This window comes from Elgaria multicarinata, chromosome 11 (assembly GCF_023053635.1).
Source record: "Elgaria multicarinata webbii isolate HBS135686 ecotype San Diego chromosome 11, rElgMul1.1.pri, whole genome shotgun sequence".
NCBI lineage: Eukaryota > Metazoa > Chordata > Lepidosauria > Squamata > Anguidae > Elgaria > Elgaria multicarinata.
The window spans coordinates 17,881,476-17,903,233 of NC_086181.1; the positions used below are offsets into that span (position 1 = coordinate 17,881,476).

The following is a 21,758-nucleotide window of genomic DNA, read 5'->3' on the forward strand; positions in this document are numbered from 1 at the left end:
GCTGGGAACCAGGCGTGGGGCACAGAGCTCTTCAGAAGCTCTGGGCCCATTGGGCGTGGGAGAGGGGGAGCGAGGTCTTTTAAAAAAAACACACCCAAAGAACTGACCTTTTTCGCTGGAGGGCTCCTGTGCTCTTTTTCAATTAAAAAAACAAAACAAAATGGTGGGCGCGATGGCCTCTTCCTCCTGGAACTTCATGCGCCACGTGTAGACTGAGAGGGAGGATCTTGCGATCATCATATCGCGAGATCATTTCCCCTCACCCCCTTCGTCTAGCCATGCCAGTGATGGAGGCCTGGGAATTTCCTTCAGGAGCCCCTGAATGTCGCAAGGGAGTAGAAAACAGATGGGTGCAGACAGGGCTGTCCCTGCCATGAGGCAGTGTGAGACAGTCACTTTAGGTGGCCACAAGGTTTTGGAGAAGATGCTGTGGGCTGCACAGTCTTCTCTGGACGTTCTAAGCTAGCCTGATGCCTTCAGGTGTTGTGGAGGATGCTGTCCCATTCAGCTGCCAGCCCAGTCGGCATTTGTACATGGAATAGGAGGAGGTGCCATCTTGTCAGCCTCAGGCAGAAAAATATCTTGAGCTCGCCCTGGGTGCAGAGAGCAAAAGGTGTTTCAGGTTCCTATTCTCCATACCTTTTGTAGCCTTCGTTATAAAACTGGACCCTGCCTACCAAGTGGACAAGGGCCATAAGATCAAGATGTGGGTGGAGCTGAGCAACCCAGACCTCAAGATCAAATGGATGAAGAATGGGCAAATGATCAAGCCCAGTGGCAAGTGAGTCTGGGTAGCCAAGGATGCCTGGCCAGTGTTCCCTGATTGTGGAGTTCTGGTGGCGAGGTGGGGAGGAATGGAACGGCAAAGCTATCGCAAGGGTAGGGTGGGCTGGGGCTCATCTCTCTGCATGTGCTCACATTCAGCTGCATGTGGCTTTCCCTCCCCGTGGGTAGGTTCATCTTTGAGAACGTGGGCAAGAAGCGCATCATGACCATCACCAAGGCAACCCTGGCCGACGACGCAGCCTACGAGTGCGTTTGCGGGGAAGAGAGGACCTCCACGGAGCTCTTTGTAAAAGGTGAGGGCAGAGGGCATATAGATGAAGGCGATGCAACCAGGCAAGGTGGCCGGGTGAGCAAGATGCCGTGGTGGTCTTGAATGTGGGCAGAGGGGGTTGGCTGGTGAGGGTGCTGAACAGGCTCCCTGCGGTGCTCTTTGTCTGTCCCTAGAGCCGCCCGTCCTGGTCGTGAACGGCCTGGACGATCAGCAGGTGTTTGTGGGAGACAAGGTGGAGATGGAAGTCGAGGTGTCTGAGGAAGGAGCCCAAGTCATATGGTGAGTTCCTTGCCCTGTCTTCCTGCCTGTCTCTTTCCTGGCCCTTCCACCGTTTGCCATCCCCATCTCCACTCCTGGGTTCTACCGAGCGGCCTCTCGCGTCTTCCAACACATGGGCCGCTTGCGAAAGGTCTCAGGTTCAATCCCTGACATCTCCAGTTCAAAGGATAAAATAGTATTAGCAAGTGATAGAACAGACCCATGTCCAAGACCCCGGGGAGCTGCTGTCAGCAGGTGTCAACAATGTTGCACCAGATTGTGATGGTGGTATAACAAAGGGTAGCTTCCTATGGTCCTTTAATTTATCTTTCCTATCCAAAATTCAATGGGCCTGTTCAGAAGACACCTTAAACCATGGCTTTAACCATGTAGCCTTGTTCCTACCTGTTGTGATGTTGGGAAGACTTGTGTCTTCCACCCCACTTGCATCACAGGTGCCCACTTGTCTTCCTGGCTTGGTCCACTCTCCATCTTGGCCTGTTTTCCTTCTTCCCACCACCAGGTCGAAGGATGGGGTAGAGCTGACCCGCGAGGAGACTTTCAAGTACCGCTTCAAGAAGGATGGCAAAAAGCACATCCTCATCATCAATGAGGCCACCAAGGAGGATACTGGGCGCTACCAGATCTTGACCAACGGTGGCCAATCGGAGGGGCAGCTCGTGGTTGAAGGTGTGTGGGAAATGGTGGAGAAGTGGGTGGAAGGGTTCTGAAAAAGGGGATCTGGAGGATTTTCCAGGTGGGATGTTGTAGGATCAGAACTCCCCGTCTCTCTCTCGCTACCCAGAAAAACAACTTGAGGTTGTTCAAGACCTTGCCGATCTGACTGTCAAAGCCACTGATCAGGCCGTCTTCAAGTGTGAAGTGTCAGATGAGAAGGTGACTGGCAAATGGTACAAGAATGGAATCGAGGTCCGGCCCAGCAAACGCATCACCATTTCTCACAAGGGCAGGTGAGCGTCAAGGGGAAGCACTGCTGTGTTTAGGGCGAGGTATGTCTGTGTGGGGAATTGTGGACGCTATGGCTCTGTTTGCACCTCCCATTATGTACAGCTGAGTCTGCTGTGGTGTTGTGGATAGATTGTGGGATTTCAGCATAGGAAATCCAGCATCAAATCTTTGCTTGGCTGTAGATCTTGCATTTAAACCTAGAAACCCCCCAAGATTATGGCAACCAGCTTGATTGATAACTGGCAAATAGAGGGAGAAAACATGGAGGCAGTGACAGACTTCGTATTTCTGGGTGCAAAAATTACTGCAGACGCTGACTGCAGCCAGGAAATCAGAAGACGTTTCCTTCTTGGGAGGAGAGCAATGACAAATCTTGATAAAATAGTTAAGAGCAGAGACAACACACTGACAACAAAGGTCCGCATAGTTAAAGCAATGGTATAACCCATAGTAACCTATGGCTGCAAGAGCTGGACCGTAAGGAAGGCTGAGCGAAGAAAGATAGATGCTTTTGAACTGTGGTGTTGGAGGAAAATTCTGAGAGTGCCTTGGACCGCAAGAAGATTAAACCAGTCCATACTCCAGGAAATAAAGCCAGACTGCTCACTTGAAGGAATGATATTAAAGGCAAAACTGAAGTACTTTGGCCAGATAATGAGAAGACAGGATACCCTGGAGAAGATGCTGATGCTAGGGAAAATGGAAGGCAAAAGGAAGAGGGGCCGACCAAGGGCAAGATGGATGGATGATATTCGGGAGGTGACGAACTCGACCTTGGGGGAGCTAGGGGTGGCGACGGCCGACAGAAAGCTCTGGTGTGGGCTGGTCCATGAAGTAAACAACAAAGATCTCATTTTGTGGCCTTGAGTAAACCACCATATTTCTTCCTTTAATTTTTTTTCAAAGGAAGAAATAACTATAACAACGGCAACATATTAACGACAACAGTCAAGTTATACCACGATTCTCTCTCCTTATCACAACAAAAATAGGCTATCAATCATTATAATTGGTTGACTGTTCCAAAATTGTTTAAACCACTTCCACTGTTGCTTAGACTTAGCACAAGGCCCGCCCTGCTTGTAGTAAGATGTAAAGCCAGTGTCGTGTAGTGATTAGATTGTCGGAATGGGAGTCGGGAGATCTGGATCCTAGTCTCCACTTGGCCATGGAAGCTCACTGGGTGACTTTGGGCAAGTCGCAGACTCTCAGCCCAACCTACCTCACAGAGTTGTTGTTGTGAGGACAAAATGGGGAGGAGGAGGATTATGTACACTGGCTTTGGTTCCTTGGAGGCAAAAAGGTGGGATATAAATGCAATAAATGAATAAATATCTGATACTGCTAGACTGCCCTGATCCCCTCCTTATCCTCCTGCTTTGCCCTCACATTGCTTCTATTTTGCAGGATTCACAAGCTTGTCATTGATGATGTGAGACCTGAGGATGAGGGAGACTACACCTTTATCCCCGATGGATATGCTCTTTCGCTGTCTGCCAAGCTTAACTTCTTGGGTGAGTGCTAGGAAGCAGCCATGGCTCACCTCACAGGAGGATTGCTTTAGCAATATAGTAAGGCTCAGATGCTTCATAAGGCAAGACCAGGCCAATGGGGTCCCTTGGCTGCTCCAGGCCCTCCATCCTCCCCATCTGGAATTGGGCCTGAAAGACCAAGGAAAAGTGAGGGTGGGTGCATGGAGGGTAAGTTGTAAGCAAACACCATTTGTGACATTGCACCAAATGATTATTGATCACGGGGCACATTTGTTAAGGCCTCAGACTTAGTTTCCAATAACTAAAGCGTGTGTTCAGCACCGGTGGCTGAATCATTGAACACTAGGTTTCTCCCAGTCCTGGTCCAGAAGCATACGGGAAGATTGTTGAAAGACAACCATATTTCTTTCCTGGTTTCCTCCACACATGCCTTATTATTCTTATTATTCTTATTCTTATATCCCACCCCTTTCCCAATATTGGGACCCAAGGCGGCTTTACACATTAGGGCATATCTGCATTTCATGGGACTTGAATATGTATAGAATTCCCTCTATTTCTGATGTTCAGACTGTAAGTACTGTTACTTACATAGCCAAAATGGTACCACCCTTGCACATGCGTACATTCTCCCATTAGGCAGGATGAGGCAGCCGCCTCAGGTGACAGATGCTGAAGGGCAGGGAGCGGTGCAAGGTGTTGGAAGTCAGAGCTGTGCCTGCCATGCAGCCTGTTCTGTATCCTTAAGCTAGCCTGTTGCCTTCAGCTGTGGTGGAATATACTGTCCCTTCACCAGGGTTGAAGTAAGATTCAACAAAGGTCAACTTCTGTACATGGAATGGGAAGAGCTGCCATTTTGTTGTTTGCCTCAGGCAGCTAAATGCCTTGAGCTGGCCATCTTGGCATTCACCTCAGGCAGCCAAATGTCTTGAGCCATACATTTTCTCATTCACCTAGGCAGCCAGATGTCTTGGGCTGTCCATTTTGTTATTCTCCTCAGGCAGCCAGATGTCTTGGGCCATCCATTTTGTTATTCTCCTCAGGCAACCAGATGTCTTCAGCCGTCCATTTTGTTGTTCACTTAGGCGGCCAAATGTCTTGGGTTTTCCATTTTGTTATTCTCCTCAGGCAGCCAGATGTCTTGGGCTGTCCATTTTGTTATTTGCCTCAGGCAGCCAGATATCTTGGGCCATCCATTTTGTTATTTGCCTCAGGCAGCCAGATATCTTGGGCCATCCATTTTGTTATTCACTTAGGCAGCCAAATGTCTTGGGCTGTCCATTTTGTTATTCTCCTCAGGCAACCAGATGTCTTGGGCTATTCATTTTGTCATTTGCCTCAGGCAGCCCAGTGTCTTGGGTTGGCCCTGGAAGGAGGTATCAGGGAACTCCAAAGTTTGCTGAAGTACAAAAACTATTTAGGAAAAAAACTTTAAAGGGGGGCACCTCCCCTGCCACAAACAGTCCAACAAGAGCTAAGAGTGCTCAGTGGACCTGCAGTGCTGACTGACTGTTGAGGGACGAAAAGCAGAAAGCTAGGGGTGGGGGGACTGGACTGGACTGGCTGGGGTGCTTTTTCTGAACAGAAACACTCCACACAGCAACACGTCCTGCTTGGACGAGTCTAGAAATTTGTATTGTTTTTTTGCTTTCTTTAATGGGAACCTAGAATGAAAAGCTTTCAGACTAGCTGCAGAAACCACGCCCCCCTGCTCTGTATTATGCTCAGGGGCTTGACTTCTGATGGATCTAATCCCTGGTTATGAGGATGTTGCTGTGGTCCTCATTTCTCACAGGAGCACTGCTGTCAGGGAAGGTCACTGCACCATAATTTATATAGCAGCATGGAAGGCAGGAAAAGGGTATTATAATCTCAAATACTGCTAGAGGTGCTCATTGCTGTTTCTCACCCCCCACCCCCTCTTCCTCTGTCTTCTCTCCCCCTTGTAGAAATCAAGATTGAATACGTTCCCAAACAAGGTGAGTGGATTCTACCATCATTGCAGGAAATGGTGGGTAGGAGGGAAGCCTGAGAAATCTCTGAACATCTTATAAGAAAGTGAGTTTTGGTGCTGTTTGTGATTGAACTGCCTCTCCCCATTCCCTCCCTGTGAAAAAGGGCACTGCCGAAAGGAAGACGGCTGTATCAGGGCTGTCAGATAAACCCACTGACTACAGGTTGAACTTGGAGGAAACAGGCCAAAATCCTTGCTCAGCCTGTGGACTTGGCTGTGGACAAGTCACTCCGATCAGGAGGCTGGAGCTTCAATCCTACTTGGAATTGTGTCAAGTTTAGAGAAAAGGGAGGGGATGATAGAGGTGTATAAAAAGATGGAGAATGAGAGGTTTCTCTCTCAAGCGCACAATACTAGAACCCAGGATGACCTGCTGAAGATGAGCAGTGGGAGATTCAGGACAGAGGAAAGGAAGTACTTCTACACACAGCCCAGAGTTAATGTGTGGAACTCACTGGCACAGTGATGGCCACCAATTTAGACACCTTAAAAAAGGATTAGACAAATTCACGGAGGATAAGGCCCTCAGTGGCTACTAGGCATGACGGTTATTAGATCATACCCCTGAATACCAGATGCTGGGATATAACAGCAGGAGTGCGCTATTTCCCTCCTATTTCCCACTGGATCATCTTCTTGGCCGCTGGGAGAAACAGAATTCTGGACTAAATAGACCTTTGGTCTGATCCAGCAGGTCTCTTCTTATGTACTATCTTCCAACTCCCCCTCTGTTAAATGGGAATATTACCTCATGGCATGAATGAGGAAGAGCCTTGTGTGCTTTGAGAGTGATGTTGAAACGAAATGCTAAGCAGAAGAGCTCTCCAGCTGAGGCAGGTCCACTGTCAACTCCAGTTACGCCATTGCTGCACTGGGGAAGCTCAGAGAGATGGTTGGGAGATGTGGATCAAGCCCCGCTGCTCACACAGGGCACCCTGTATTTCCATCAATGAGGTGGAAAAGGGCACGATTCACCTCAGAGGATTATCAAAGGAATGGATGTAATTGTAAACCTTTGGCAAAGGTGCCGAAGAGAAAGCTCTGATCAGGTGATCTCTATCAGTAGTTCTTGCTCAGTGGCTTGAGGGCATTAAATGTCCCATGCTAGGGATCTTTAGCAAACACAGGGATATCTCCAGTTTTATTTCATTGTCATTTCTGATTCCTCCAGAGCCCCCCAAGATCCATTTGGACTGCTCAGGAAAGACCAACGAAAACACCCTTGTGGTGGTCGCTGGGAACAAGCTTCGCCTGGATGTGTCCATCACTGGGGAACCGGTGCCTGTGGCCACCTGGATGAAGGGTGATGTGGTACGCATTGATGGGACACGGTGGAGCATCAGATGATTTGGGGGCTGACTCCGTTCAGAGTCAGGCAGGGAAACTATACTGGGGGTGGTGGTTCTCTAGGTATTTTGATAATGAAATGAAGTGGGATAAGAAATATAATACATAAGGTTTTTTCTCTTAATTCTTTTGTATTGTTCTTATGTGTTGTCCTATTTTAAGTTTTGTCCCACTTCATTTTTACATATTATTCTTATTATATTTATTATTGTTGTTGTTAAAGCCCCTTGGAAAAGGCCTTATAACAAAACAAGAGACAGAGGGAGAGAGAGAGGCTGAAACACGTTGGGGCTTTTTACTAATAAAATCTTAACCAGCATTCTGAGACCATTCTCTCCTTTTGGGGTTTACCTTGCATGTTCACCCACCTTTGCACCTATAAATATTTTGGCCTACAACTCCCATGAGCCCTCACTGTTGACTGTGCTAGCTAGGGCTGATGGGAGTTGTGGCCCTCTAGATCTTTTCATCTACAAGTTCCCCACCCTGACCTTCATTGTGCGATAAAGGTGGTTCCAGATGAGGCTTTCATTGTGCCTAGGGTGACCATATGAAAAGGAGGACAGGGCTCCTGTATCTTTAACAGTTACATAGAAAAGGGAATTTCAGCAGGTGTCATTTGTATATATGGAGAACCTGGTGAAATTCCCTCTTCATCACAACAGTTAAAGCTGCAGGAACTATACTAGAGTGACCAGATTTAAAAGAGGGCAGGGCACCTGCAGCTTTAACTGTTGTGATGAAGAGGAAATTTCACCAGGTTCTCCATATATACAAAGGACACCTGCTGAAATTTCCTTTTCAATACAACTGTTAAAGATACAGGAGCCCCGTCCTCCTTTTCATATGGTCCACCCTAATTGTGTCTTCATTCCACGTAATTCACAGAATTTAATAGATGTTCCAGTTCATGTCATTTTCCACGTGAAACCCTCCCGTGTTTCCCCTGCTTCTTCCATCTTCTTTCTTACCATAAAAAACCCATTAAGGAAGAAAAGATGGAATAGTTGCACAATGCCTTTTGATTGGTAGCACTAGGTACCATCCATCTGGAAGCAGCTGGGCTCAAAATGACTAAAGCAGATTATATATCTCATTCATTATTACTTAAAACCTCTCCAATCGTTCCAAAGCTCTCTGAAAAACTATGTGCTATATTTTCTTAAGGTTCCATAAGTGCAATTTAAGTGCCCATATATAATAATACTTAAACGTAAACGTCCTTTCTACAAGGATCACCACCACTTAACTTTCGTTCAGTGAATGATCGCAATTAATATCCAGTTGATATCTATGTCTTCTGTAAAGGTGGAGCAAAAAAGCTTCCAGCCATTATAAAAATCTTCCTACCTTTTTCTTACCATCTCTTTTATGTATATATTATGACAACTTAATCATATCAGCTGTTTGTTATTAGAGTTTATTTTACATGTCTTTTTTCAATGTTGCAACATTTCTTGAATCCTCAAGAGAGCTGAAATAAATAAATAAATCTCTAAAGGCACAATCGTATGCATGTTTAGACCAAAAAAATAAAAATCCTACAACTCCCAGCATTCCTCAGCCAGCCATTAAGGAAAAAGCCCATTTTCTTCTGTTGGGGTCTTTCTGCATTGACTACAGCTCATTTAGATGGCGACCAACAGTGCTCACATGATTTGTAATGGAAAAACCTCCCTTCTTGGCAATGCTCCATAAAGTGAAATGAAACAGTGCCACCTAGTGACCTGTGATATCCCACAATGATTTGCAATAGTGCATTGTCTCTAACCTTTTTAAAAATGAGACTATTGGGGGAAGGTGCAGGAGACACCCTGGAGGTTGACAGCATCATATAAAGGACCTGCAAACTTCTGTAAGTGGCCAATCACAAGCATGCAATAAATCGTTCATGTAGAGAAGCTCTAAGATTGCACCCTAAGTGCAATCAGTCAGCGGTGAAAGGATGGTGCTTCAAAGCTCAACAGGGTTAGTTGAACTTCATTCCCATTGCAAACAGTAGGATTTAAGTTAAACCATAGCTAATTTTTTACATTGACCTCAACGAGAGTTATTTTTTCTCGATTTAGCTCCCAATCTTTTGTCAAGTGCATACATTTGAGAGTCCACCATCATGAGGGCTAGAGACCTGTTTTTGCTTTTAACACAAAGGCCAATCTTTTCAGAATGCTGAAGAAACCACTGGCGCTGGGACTCCCCACAGTGGTAGCTTACTTTTAGCTTTGCAGATTTCAACCATTCCTGCCTGTCACCTTCCTCCTCCCCCAGGTCTTTGCAGAGAAGGAGGGTCGGGTTCGTATAGAAGAACGGAACGAGCTAAGCAGCTTTGTGATTGAGAGCGCCGAGCGTTCTGATGAAGGAAGTTACACCATCAAGGTGACCAATCCAGTGGGCGAGGATGTAGCCACCCTCCACATCAAGGTTGTGGGTGAGTAATGTGGCTATGATGGGAATGTAGGGGGGGGCGGAGCTTGGCAGCCATGGAGTCGGCGAGTTTCTTCTGATGCTCTAACCGGCGTAGCCGGGAAAAACAATTATCTCCTTTTTAATGGGCATAAATCTTTAATTAAATGATGGAAAAGGACTATGAATGCTAATTGTCTAACTTGCCGGTGTCGGAAAAGCTGGGAGAGATAAGGTGAGAGCTTACGGAATGTTTGTATAAGCATCTGTGGAAAGCGAAAGTAAAGCTGCCTGCTGCTGTGGCGCAGTGAAGCAGAGAGAGCCATTAATGATAAACTGACATGTAATATTAAGTGGAAAAAAGGCGTAACTAAAATAAATGAGTTTGAAGGAATCTGGAAACAGTTCCTAATATTTGTGTTTATTAAGGGAAGTGGGAAACCGCCAGCAGAAGAAACGATTAGATTTTGGACTCAGGAATAGATCTCGAGGTGGGGAGTGCACTTTTATGTTAAGAATGAATATGTTGTAGTATGATAATGTATAGGTAATACTTATTCAACATATATGTACTCAACATTTATTCAATATGTATGTAGCAGTTGTTTGATGTTTTTCTTTTTATTATTAATACTATTGTAATGTTGTATGTTTATATAGTGTAGAAAACAAATAAAAATTATTAAAAAAAATAAATTAAAAAAAAATGATGGGAATGTAGGGCAGTCTTGTGTCCCGGCTGGCCCAGCGTTCCCCTGTCTCTTACTCCATTGCCCCTTGTCTTTGGCAGATGTTCCTGATCCTCCTGAAGCTGTGCGCATCACATCGGTGGGAGAGGATTGGGCCATTTTGGTGTGGGAGGTACCAAAATATGACGGTGGCATGCCTGTCACTGGTGAGAGCTTCGAGTGAATGAATAAAACTGGATCAGATTACATTTGAGCCTAAAGTTAGCGAATGCACCACTAACTATAAGCTGCATATATAATTCCTCTTCACCAAATTGCTGGAGGGGATGTGGGAGAAAGGGCAGTTATTACTCTATGTGGCAGGAGTGCGGCTGCACGTATGAATTTTGGACAAGTGTCTCTGACCTCCCCAATGGTTTGACAACACCAATAACAAAAAGACTCCCTACAACATTGCTGAAACAAAGAGCATGTCTACACCGCACGGGGTTGTGAGAGGGAGGGGGGAGGATCTCACTGTATTATACTGCGAGATCCTCCCCCTAAGTCTACACGCGGTGTACAATGTCCCAGGAGGACGTAGGACGTCGCGCCCACCATTTTTTTTAATGATGAGCGCTTGAACGAAAAAGTAAGTGTTTTTTTTAAAAAAAATCCCGTTCCCCCCATCCCACCCCTGATGGGCACAGAGCTCGGGTCCCGGCTCCTCGCGGTTACTTGCGAGGAGCCAGGATGAAACCACAACGGCGGGCCACACCTCCAGCCGTCTTGGGATCATCCTGACACCGTGAGGAAAACGCGATTAAAGGGTAGGGCGATATCCTGGGGAAAGGAAGGGATCATCAATCCCTAGTCCCGGGATCCCCTGTGTGTCATGTGGTTACAAAGGGATGATCCTGGGAAGATCCCCGGGATATCGGCCCGTGTAGACATGCCCAAAGAAAAGTGGTAGAGGGGACCAAGAGTGGTAAAAGGACTGAGATCAGGCCTAGTTTGCTGATTCACAATACTAGCCTGGGCACAACCCCTTAGATAGCCCTCGTGATAGAAGCAAGCTGTGAGGTGGTACCGTCCTCCCATTCACCTCGTTTTTTTCCTTTGCGAGCCAGGATACCTGATGGAGCGCAAGAAGAAGGGGAGCATGCGCTGGATGAAGCTGAATTTCGAAGTCTTCACTGAGACAACCTATGAGTCCACCAAGATGATTGAGGGGGTGCTCTACGAGATGCGTGTTTTCGCGGTCAATGCCATCGGCATCTCTCAGCCCAGCCTCAATACCAAACCTTTCATGCCTATTGGTGAGTGAGGGGGTGGCTGCAGTGTAAAGTGATGGAGAGGGAAGCAGGGGATGAGGCAATGGCCCTGTTCAGACAACACGCTAAACCATGCTGCTTAACCACAAAATGGTTAATGGAGTGCAAAAAAGGTTAATGCATTCCATTAGCCATTTTGTGGTTAAGCAGCATGGTTTAGCGTGTTGTCTGAACGGGGCCAATGAGAAGAAGAAGAAGAAGATGAGATGGGGCAGATCACCCCGTGTCCTTACTTTAGGCAAGTGGATCACTTTTGCTCTCCCTTGCTTGCTTCGCAGGGGTGTAGCGAAGTCAGGGCTCACAGGGGCGCAGCAGGGGTACTTTTTTATCAGCAGGGATGGTGGCATCATCTGCCACCCCCACCATCACCCCACCCCCACCCCACTTCCCTGTTCCCTTCGGGGTTCTCTGCAATCCTGGCAGTGGCTGGGGAAGAATGATTTCCCCCAGCAACGATATATTGCTCCCTGTTTCCATGCACAGAATTTGGGGGGTAGCTTGGTCTTGAAAAGCCTTGAACACCTTTCAGCCTGGCAAAAGACATGCTCCTGATGGAAATCAAAACTGGTAGAAACTGGATTCATTCATTGGTTTATTGATTTCATTTATTTAAACTATTTCTAAGCCACCTTTCAGGGCAGGAGGCTTCCCAAAGTGGCATGGTAATCCAGCAAGCAGCAAACATTAATAAAAACAACAAACACTAGCTCAATTTCAGCTACAATGTTTGGACTTTCCTTGGCGGATGTGACTCTGGGAACTGTCAGGATGAGTCCCTGCGCTCCAAAATTTACTACTACACCGCTGCTTGCCTGTAGTTAATGCAAAATGGCAGCCAAAGGAAGGGAAGGAGCGGCAGCTTAGCTGCCCAAATAGTACAGAAAGCCAGGCGTTTGGCATGAGAACCGTACTGGAGGTGGTGACGTTGTCAACGCAGGCCAGGGGAAAGGATGTGTTTGTGTATCTGTGTACTTACTCTTGGCCTTGCCCTCAATCCGACTTCAGCTCCCACCAGCGAGCCGCTGCACCTTACCTTGGAGGATGTGACAGACACCACGGCCACGCTGAAGTGGCGTGCCCCGGACCGGATTGGCGCCGGGGGCATTGACGGCTACCTCATCGAGTACTGCAAGGAAGGAAGTGAGTTACTGTGGCTGAAAGGGGAGGGTGGAGAGTTGGGTGGGTTGTGTCGGAACTCCTCTTACTGGGTTCTCCACAGGCAAGTCTTTTCTGATGCCTCTGACTTAATGTGGGAGTCCCTAAACGTCCTTTGGCCAAATTCCCACAATACCCTCTTCCTCCTGAAGGTGTCAGGTATAGGTACATTGTGGCCGAAACTCTCCCCACGGCCTGAGTTCGATCCCAGCAGAAGCTGGTTCGCTCACGTTGACTCAGCCTTCCATTCTTCCGAGGTCGGTAAAATGAGTACCCAGCTAGCTGGGGGAAAGGTAACGCCGACTGGGGAAGGCAATGGCAAACCACCCCACTACAAAGTCTGTCAGTGAAAGCAGGCGTCCCTCTAGGAGTCAGCAATGACTCAAGTGCTTGCACGAGAGGTTCCTTTCCTTTCCTAGATTTATTAGGAAATGGTTTGAGAATGTCAGATGTTCTTTGCAAGCTGATCTCTGTAAGAAGTTCCCATGGGGGTAGCTGGTTATTATTATTATTTATTATTATTATTATTATTATTATTATTATTATTATTATTATTATTTATTTATATAGCACCATCAATGTACATGGTTCACTCCTTTGTCTCGCTTAGTTTGCATAGTTTTGCCTAAGAGGAAGTTCCAAGAGATTAGACTCTCTTCAGGTGGGAAGAGATGTTTATTGCTTAAATAAAGCTTTGTAGATTACTTAGCAGGCCTCGTTATTGTCTCCCAAGAAGGCAGGAGGTTTTGAGACACAGGACAGAAGGATTGAAAATCACCCCTCATGTCACAGGACACCAGTTGGTGGAAATCTCAGCTTCCCTCCCGCTTCTGCCTCTGAGCTGCCGTGGCCTACGCTGTCACATTTTCTTAGCCACGCTTGTGCTTCTGCAGTACGGCCAAGAAGTTGCCGTTTCCACCAGCCCTTTCTCATGTCCTTCCCAGCTGCTGTAAGGAACCCGACAGAGGATCAGGTGCTTCACCTCAAGAACGCCTTACTAATGAGCTTCCTGCCCGATCCTTACCTATGACCTTAGCAAAATGGTTGTCTTCCCACCCAGGGCATCTTGACCCTTAACTTTGGTGCCTGGTTCTACTTAGCCTTTCTTCACAGTGATCCAGGCCAGGTTGCACAATTCACCCTTGCTTCCGTGACTGTGCCTCCCCCTTTCTGGACTCCAGGCCTGCCATTTGAGCTCTTTGTCTCACACCCCGGCACAATGGGAGCCTCGAATTGTTTGAACCTTGGCCCAGCCCTGGAAGATTACAAGAAACGTGGGCCATTTTGAAAGAATTGCAAGAGGGTGAACTTATTTTGCACCTGGAGTGGAGAGATTATAGCACCTCTCACCCGCTGCTTGTTGCCCTCTGGCCTGGCCCATGACCTCGTGCCTGGCCCACTACTTCCCGGACTTTGGCTTTGTCCTCCCATCTCGGCAGGACACCCAGCCTCTGCCAGCCTGCTTGCCCTTCGCTCTTTGCCATCCCTTGACTCTGTGCTCTCTGCCCCCTTTCCCAGCCGACGAATGGATTCCTGCCAACACACAGCTTGTGGAGCGCTGCGGCTTTAAGGCCAAGGACCTTCCGACAGGCGAGAAGCTTTTCTTCCGGGTCATTGCAGTCAACATTGCGGGCAAGAGTCCACCGGCCACCTTTGCACAGCCTGTCACCATCCGAGAGATTGTCGGTTAGTCCTTTTGGGCATCTTGAGCTGCAAACCCAAGCCCCGCATATCTCTATCCTGTCTGATTGAGCCTGATTGACGGGAGGCTATCAGTGGCAGAACATGGGGTTTGCCACTAGATGAACTGTGGGCCAAATCTGGCCTACTTGGAGTCCCAGTCCACCTCTCCAGAATTCCCCGGATGGTTCCACCTTCTTACACCACATCATGATCATCATCATCATCATATATTTATTTCTTACCTGTCTCTCCCTCTGGATCGAGGCGGGGAACAACATTGAATACAAAAGTACTATAAAATACACAAAACTGATTAAAAACATATAAAACTAATACATTATTACAATAACAGTCAGACATTTTAAAATTCGACTAGGTAGGCCTGCCAGAAGAGATCAGTCTTTATGACTTTATGGCTTTCTTAAATTCGGAAAGACTGTTAAGTCCCGGCACGCCATTCCACAGTCTGGGAGTGGCAGAAGAGAAGGTCCTCTGGGTAATGGTTGTCAGCCTAGTTTTGGCTGACTGGAGTAAATTCTTCCCAGAGGACCTGAATGTGCGGGGCGGATTGTCCGGGAGAAGGTGATCCCGTAGGTAGCCTGGACCCAAACCATGTGGGACCACTAATTGTTTGGTGGTTTGCCAGATTTTGTGCTGTTCCCCCCCACCTTCTAAAAGGTTGAAATGCTTCTCCCGAGAGTTATAGGATCATCAGATGTGGGGAAAATCACATTTCCCTACTGTTGCTTTGCCTTTTGCTTCTGTCCCACAATAATGACATACAGCAACGACCTCGTGGCCCATTCAGTGGTCGTTTTTATGGTGCAACGTCTTCTGTACATGGCAGGAAATAGCACCAGTTAGCATTACGGCCAGAAGAATTGGATTTTTCAGGGGAAACACTCTATCCCTGCATCTGTCTGGGCAATAGGCTGTATTGAAATCGGACCCACTGAAATAGGAGCCACCAGCCTCCATTGTACTCACTCCTGTTGTCAACCCACAGGGCTTGCAGCTCACTTTCACCCCTGCCTCTCATCCCCCCTGCCCCAGTGTATTGTGGGTTCTTTCCCCCAAGCCCCCTCCCACTTGTTCTCTCTGTCCTTCCTACAGAACAGCCCAAGATCCGTCTGCCTCGCCACCTCCGGCAGACGTACATCAGGAGAGTTGGGGAGCAAGTCAACTTGGTGATCCCATTCCAGGTGAGTAACCGGATGAAAGAAAACCTCCCAGCATTGGAATTCGCAACAAGAGAGTGACTCTTGCGGGACGTTGAGAGCTCTCGAAATGCCAAGCCTTGGATGCCTATAGCAGTCTGTTAGAAACAGCTGCACGTCGTCTCTGTCCTGCAGTCATCTCGTCTCTTCCCCTCCATTTCCCATGGAACGCTAAATCGCTAAACCTTAGACAACAAAACCAGAGCCAGAGGCAGGGGAGGTTCCTACATCCATCAGCATGCCCATCAACCACAAGAACCAATGAACTGGAGGGGGAAGGAGAAGGGGTGGGGTGGTGATACCAGGAAGCACCAGCTGGCACATGCGTGAAAGTGACCAGCGCTTGACACGCTAATGAAACCGAGGTGGAAATCGTGGATGCATGCCAGGAAAAAAAAAAAGGTGTGATGTAGCTCTATGACCCCTCAGGCAATGTCCCTTAGTGGTATTGTTGGATTACTCTTCTCTTTTGTTATTACCTGCATTTTTTTAACCATTATTTCAAAATAAGGTTCTGTGGACAACATCTGCATTACCTCACCTCAGATCTCCTGCACCCCAAAATGCTTCTGGAATTAGCTAATTCTCTTTGTTTCGCTCACTGTTCCTTCAATCCCCTAAAACCGCTTCTGTTGTTACTACATACACAGACTTTCTATCAGCCCCTCCCCTGAGTAGTGGGGGGGGGCTGCTGTCACCTTCGTAAACCTTGGCAAAGCTTGAAGGAATCTCCAGGGAGCTCCCAACCATTCATTTCTATGGAGAAAATGTCAACCAGCCACGCCAGTGCATTAACATGTAATTCCCGTAACAAAGGAAGATTGCCAAGTCACTGTAACACTGGGGTGGGGAACCTGTGGGCCACGGGCCACATGCAGCCCTCAGCCTAGTTTCATGTGACCCTCAGCATCATCTGGCTCTCCAGATGTTGCAGGTTCACTCTTGCTTTCCGGACTGCTCCTATGGAAACCACTTTTGTGTGTGTGTGTGTGTGTGAGAGAGAGAGAGAGAGAGAGAGAGAGGGGGGGGAATGGGTGGCACTGAAAGAGAAAGAGCTATCCTAGGGGTGAGGAACTTGAAACCCTCCAGATGTTGTTGGTCTCCAACTCCCATCAACCACAACAATAGGGCCAGTGGTTAGGGATGGTGGAAGCTCTAATCCAGCAACATTTGAAAGGCCATAAATTCCTCACCAGTGGTGTAGTGGTAAATTCTGTAGTGCAGGCTCTCATCCTAACAGTCCCCCTAGCCACGCCCCCAATGAGAGGCCCCAAATGCAAGCAGCTGTGTTGATCCCTAGCAATAAACCAACTCTAGCAGTTTTCACCTTCATCCGGAGCAGGACTTTTGTAAAGCTAATGGGTCTTAACTGCCCATTATAGACTTTGCCACCCCAAATACTTTGCATTACAGCAGTGATAACTCACAATGATGTTTTCAACCCCCACCCCCAGCTATGGTGAGGATTGCAACTAAGCTCAGGGGGAACTGGGAATTATGAGTGGGAAACAGAGGATGTCCAGCTAAGCAAAAAGTGCCATCGTGGGCTCCCTGTGAGCCCTGGCTCCCCTACACCACTATTCCCCACTCCTGAGCTATGCAAGACTGCAAGCTCCACCCGCTTTGGGCGCTGGCTCCGCCCCCTCAGTTCTGGCTCTGACACTGCCGGCTGAGATCCCTGATTGGCTATTCCCGTGAGTCAAAGGCCCTTCGTAGGAAAGGGTCCCTCACCCCTAATGTAATGCTACATTTCTAAAGCCAGCCATGCCCTAATGGAGGGCTCAGCTGGGCACAGTTCCTAGCCACGGAATAGACTATTAGCTAGGGTGACCAACTGTCAGGATTTCCCCGGATTTGTCCTGGTTTTTGTTCTTTCCATGGTGTCAGGGGGGATTTTCTATAATTTTCAATAATGTCCTGGAATGGCACACCTTCCCCTTTAAGGCTGCCATTAGCATGGCAGGAGGGAATGACATGCTTTCTTGAGGCACATCATTCCCCCACCCCGAGCTCCAGTTGAGGTCTTAAAGGGGAAAGTGGGTCATTCGTGGACGTTATAGAAAAGGCCCCAATTGGAGTGGATGGTGGTGGTGCAGAATGAAATCCTTTCCCCTCCTCCACTCCAATCGGGTTCTTTAAGGTGGTGGGGGAATAACGTACTTTCTGCAGGACTCAGAAAGCTGCTTCCCCACACACACACTAGGTGTCCTCTTTTTTGGTTTCCCAAATATGGTCACCCTACTATTAGCTGCTGTTGGCCGTGGGGCACTGCTCGAACGAAGGCCCTGGCACTGATGCCAAGCATTTTCTCAACTCCAGGGTAAGCCCCGCCCTATAGTCACCTGGCTGAAGGATGGGAAGCCCCTGGACCCCAAGGAGATCCACATCCGCACCTCGGACTTAGACACCATCCTCTTCATCCGCAAGGCCGAACGGCACCATTCGGGCCTCTACGAGCTCGGGGTGCAGATTGAGAACATGGTAGACAAGGCCGTCATCAAGATCCGTGTCGTGGGTAAGGACCCCCTTCCCCTTTGGGGTTGCATCGTCGCCACAGTAAATGTGCTGCTACACACACACACACCTCTCTGGTCCCACTGGCTGGGGAATGCTGGGAGCGGTAGGACTTTTTCGTCTCTAAACATACATAGGATTGCGGCCTAGGCGTAAGTCTCTTTTGCGCCAATCTCCAGTTGGTGGATCTCGGGCTTCTTGTGGAAAACAAAGACGATCCGGCAAGCCTCGAAGTCTGCAAACTCCTGCTTTAAGAAAAGCCACAAGCCCACAGCCCTCTCTAGCCAAACCATGCTCCCTCCATAAGCTTCTAAAAACTGTAGCTAAGAGGACCATTGCAAAAGGTAGAGGAGTGTCCGTCCCCCCACTTCTGGCCCCGTTGTCATGGGAGCCCTGGCCTGGTCCGCCCACTGCTGCCATTTCACAATCATTGCCTCTTTTGTATAGGGTGACCATATGAAAAGGAGGACAGGGCTCCTGTATCTTTAACAGTTGCATAGAAAAGGGAATTTCAGCAGGTGTCATTTGGAGAACCTGGTGAAATTCCCTCTTCATCACAAGAGTTAAAGTGCAGGAGCTGTACTAGAGTGACCAGATTTAAAAGAGGGCAGGGCACCTGCAGCTTTAACTGTTGTGATGAAGAGGAAATTTCACCAGGTTCTCCATATATACAAATGACACCTGCTGAAATTCCCTTTTCAACACAACTGTTAAAGATACAGGAGCCCTGTCCTCCTTTTCATATGGTCACCCTACTTTTGTAACACTTTCACATGCCCTCCGCCCCGGCTTCCTTACCATCCCCCTGCTCCCCACTCCCGCAAAATTGCCCCTCTCCCCTTTCTGACATAGCAGCAGCACCCCGCTCACTTTTGGGGAACGCCTCTGTGAAGCACAGAGCAAATGAACCTGCTTGAACCAAGTCAGAGCGCTGGTCCACGTAACCCAGGGCGGTCTCTGACGGGTAGCCGCTTTCCAGGGTCTCAGACAGAGGTCTTTCCCATCGCCTGTTGTCTGGTTGAGAGACAGTGTGGTGTATTAGTTAGAGGGTTGGACTGGGACCCGGGAGATCTGGGTTCGATTCTCTGCACAGCCAGGAAGCTCACTGAATGACTCTGAGACAGTCATTGACCCTCAGCCTAGGCTACCTCACAGGGCTGTTGTGAGGATAACATAGAGAGGAGGAGGAGGACAATGTGAGCCACCCAGGGTTCCTTGCAAGGGGGGGGGGAAAGGCAAGATATAAATATAATAAATAAATAAACAAATAAGATCCTTTACCACAGGGATGGGTAACCTGTGACCCTCTAGATGACTCCAACTCCCATCATGCCTAACCGTTTGTCTGATAGGGGTTGGAGTTCAACCACATCTGGGGGCTGCATTGATGGCACCAGACTGGCGGTGTGTTTCCCTCCTGTGGGGTTGCGCTTGGTAATCCCCAGGCCAAGAAGGGAGTGTGGGGTTTCTGGCAGTCATCCGGGTACTGGAGCTGCCGCCAGCCTTCGCCCTCTTCCTGGCTTATGGCGACCAGTCTCCAGTCTCCATCCTCCCGAACACCCCCCCAGATCGGCACGGGGTGAGGGCAGATGGCGGAAGAGCCAGGGCGACCTTGCTTCCACCGAAAAAGTTGGGGTAAGCCCCCGACGTTTTAATTGCGCAGTTTCATGGAAAAGCCCCGAATCTGCAGCTGCACCATATAACTGACCCAGCGCCGATTCGCAGACACCGCGGGGCTTTGAGCATGTGTAGACGCCCCCCTCCCCCACAGAGGGATTCAAATTCCCCGCCTCATTTTCACAGGAGATGCCAGGAATTGATCCTGGGGCCTCCTACTGCTGAGCTTCTATGGCCTCTCCCTCCCTAACGCGTGTGGCTGCCGCCCCCCCCCCCCACAAAGCCCTGCCCCTCCAGTTCCAAGGGCAGGGCATTTATTTGTTTGTTTGTTTATTTATTACATTTATTTATTACAGTTTTGTACCGCCCAATAGTTGAAGCTCTCTGGGCGGTTCACAAAAATTAAGAAGAGTGAAGGGAAGCAGTTGTGGGGACAGACGATGGGAGAGCCTTCTGCTTGCGGGGTGGTGGTGGGTACAATTCTGCACACGGGAACGACTGGAGAACGGCTTGGCGACGGAGGACGGAAGGGAAGCGCTGTCTCCCCCCCCTTCCCTTTCTTCTCGCTACAGCTGCTAAATTGCTAACGAGCCTTAATCCAGCCCTGCTCCACCAGTCTCCTCTCCCCCGTGGGAACCCTAGATGCTCCCGGCTCCCAGGCCTGGGAGGGACAGGGGAATTGGCCTTGGCATGACACCGCCTCCCTCTGGCTGTGCCCATGGGATACTGGCCGTGACAAGAGAGGTGCTTCCTGGGGTGGCTTGGGTGTCCCTCTCCCTCCCTCCCTCTGTCTCTGCACCCACTTTCTGCCCTCCGACCCTGCTCCCCCTTCCTCGGTGCCTCGTCGTGCCCCTTCTCCACCCCTCGCTCTCCCAGTCTGTCGCCTTCTCTCGCCGTCTCCCACCCTTCCCTCATATAAGAATGAGCGATCATATTCCGTCCCTCTATATTTAAGCTTCCTTGATGGGTTAAGCCAGATGCCTCCCCCCCTCCCAACAGTGCCCGAAAAACACCCTCGCCCCCCCCCCCCCGCTCTGACACGCACTTTCTGATCAGCCGCCTCTAATCCTGATTTGGCTGGCGGAATGTTTGAAGTGAAATTTAGCATCTTTCACGTGCCTTCTGGGAAGCAGCCTTTGAAAGAGGAGCGTGTTTCAGAAGGTGCTACCCTCGATGTTCTCCTCCACCCCTCCCAACTGTCCTAATGCCACTGGACAGGGCAGGATCTGTCCCCCACCCCCAAGGCGTGTGTGTGTACTTGCAGTGTGATGAAGCCGCTGCTCCTGGCATCTGGTTTGAACTTGGGGTGTGTGTGGAGGGGGAGAGACAGGGAAATCACATTAGTTTCCTAAACCACCCACTCTCCCAGATAGCAGGCAATAGCAGATGTTATATGGCAGTGTTGGGCAACCTGTAGCCCTAGGGCCACAGGTAGCTCTCGGACTAATTTCAAAAGCCCTCGGCAAGCGATCAGTTCAGCCCCCCCCCCGCTAAGAGCAATCTGTCCTTCCCCCACCCCTGACAGCCCACTGGGCAGAGAGGAAGAAGGACACACAGAGAGCAAGAGGAAGGGGGAGGGGACAGAAAGAGAGAGAGAAGGGGCAGCAGAAAGAGAGAGAGAAGGGGCAGCAGAAAGACACAGAGAGAAGCGGGTGGCAGAGAGTGAGAGAGAGAGTGGAGGAGTGGCAGAAAGAGAAGGGGGTGACAGAGAGAGAGAAGGGGTGGCAGAGAGAGAGAAGGGGTGGTAGAAGGAGTGGCAGAAGGGGGTGACAGAAAGAGAGAGAGAGAGAGAGAGAGAAGGGGTGGCAGAGAGAGACACACACACACACACAGAGAAGGGGCAGCAGAAAGAGAGTGAGAAAAGGGGCAGCAGAAAGAGAGTGAGAAAAGGGGTGTCCCTAGCTCCACTCACCACTGGCTTTGAGCCCACTCACTGCCAGCATGAAGCCCCTGACCTATTAACCCCAAGAGTCCCATCCCCTGCTATTATAGGGATTCAGTGCTTCCACCCATACTCTCCCTACTTAAT

The 21,758-nt window shown here is 48.9% G+C and overlaps 1 protein-coding gene across 1 annotated transcript in view; it reads left to right on the forward strand.

The window, feature by feature from the left end:
- Window positions 1-21,758, forward strand: part of MYBPC2 (myosin binding protein C2) — a 43,974-nt gene that overhangs the window by 11,930 nt on the left and 10,286 nt on the right. The window contains exons 9-23 of the mRNA XM_063138118.1: window positions 649-781; window positions 955-1,079; window positions 1,231-1,336; window positions 1,839-2,005; window positions 2,121-2,286; window positions 3,692-3,798; window positions 5,727-5,756; window positions 6,963-7,102; window positions 9,407-9,566; window positions 10,332-10,436; window positions 11,340-11,528; window positions 12,549-12,683; window positions 14,217-14,384; window positions 15,495-15,583; window positions 17,918-18,113. Coding sequence (XP_062994188.1) covers window positions 649-781; window positions 955-1,079; window positions 1,231-1,336; window positions 1,839-2,005; window positions 2,121-2,286; window positions 3,692-3,798; window positions 5,727-5,756; window positions 6,963-7,102; window positions 9,407-9,566; window positions 10,332-10,436; window positions 11,340-11,528; window positions 12,549-12,683; window positions 14,217-14,384; window positions 15,495-15,583; window positions 17,918-18,113 — 2,016 coding nt within the window. The remainder of the gene's footprint in view (window positions 1-648; window positions 782-954; window positions 1,080-1,230; window positions 1,337-1,838; window positions 2,006-2,120; window positions 2,287-3,691; window positions 3,799-5,726; window positions 5,757-6,962; window positions 7,103-9,406; window positions 9,567-10,331; window positions 10,437-11,339; window positions 11,529-12,548; window positions 12,684-14,216; window positions 14,385-15,494; window positions 15,584-17,917; window positions 18,114-21,758) is intronic.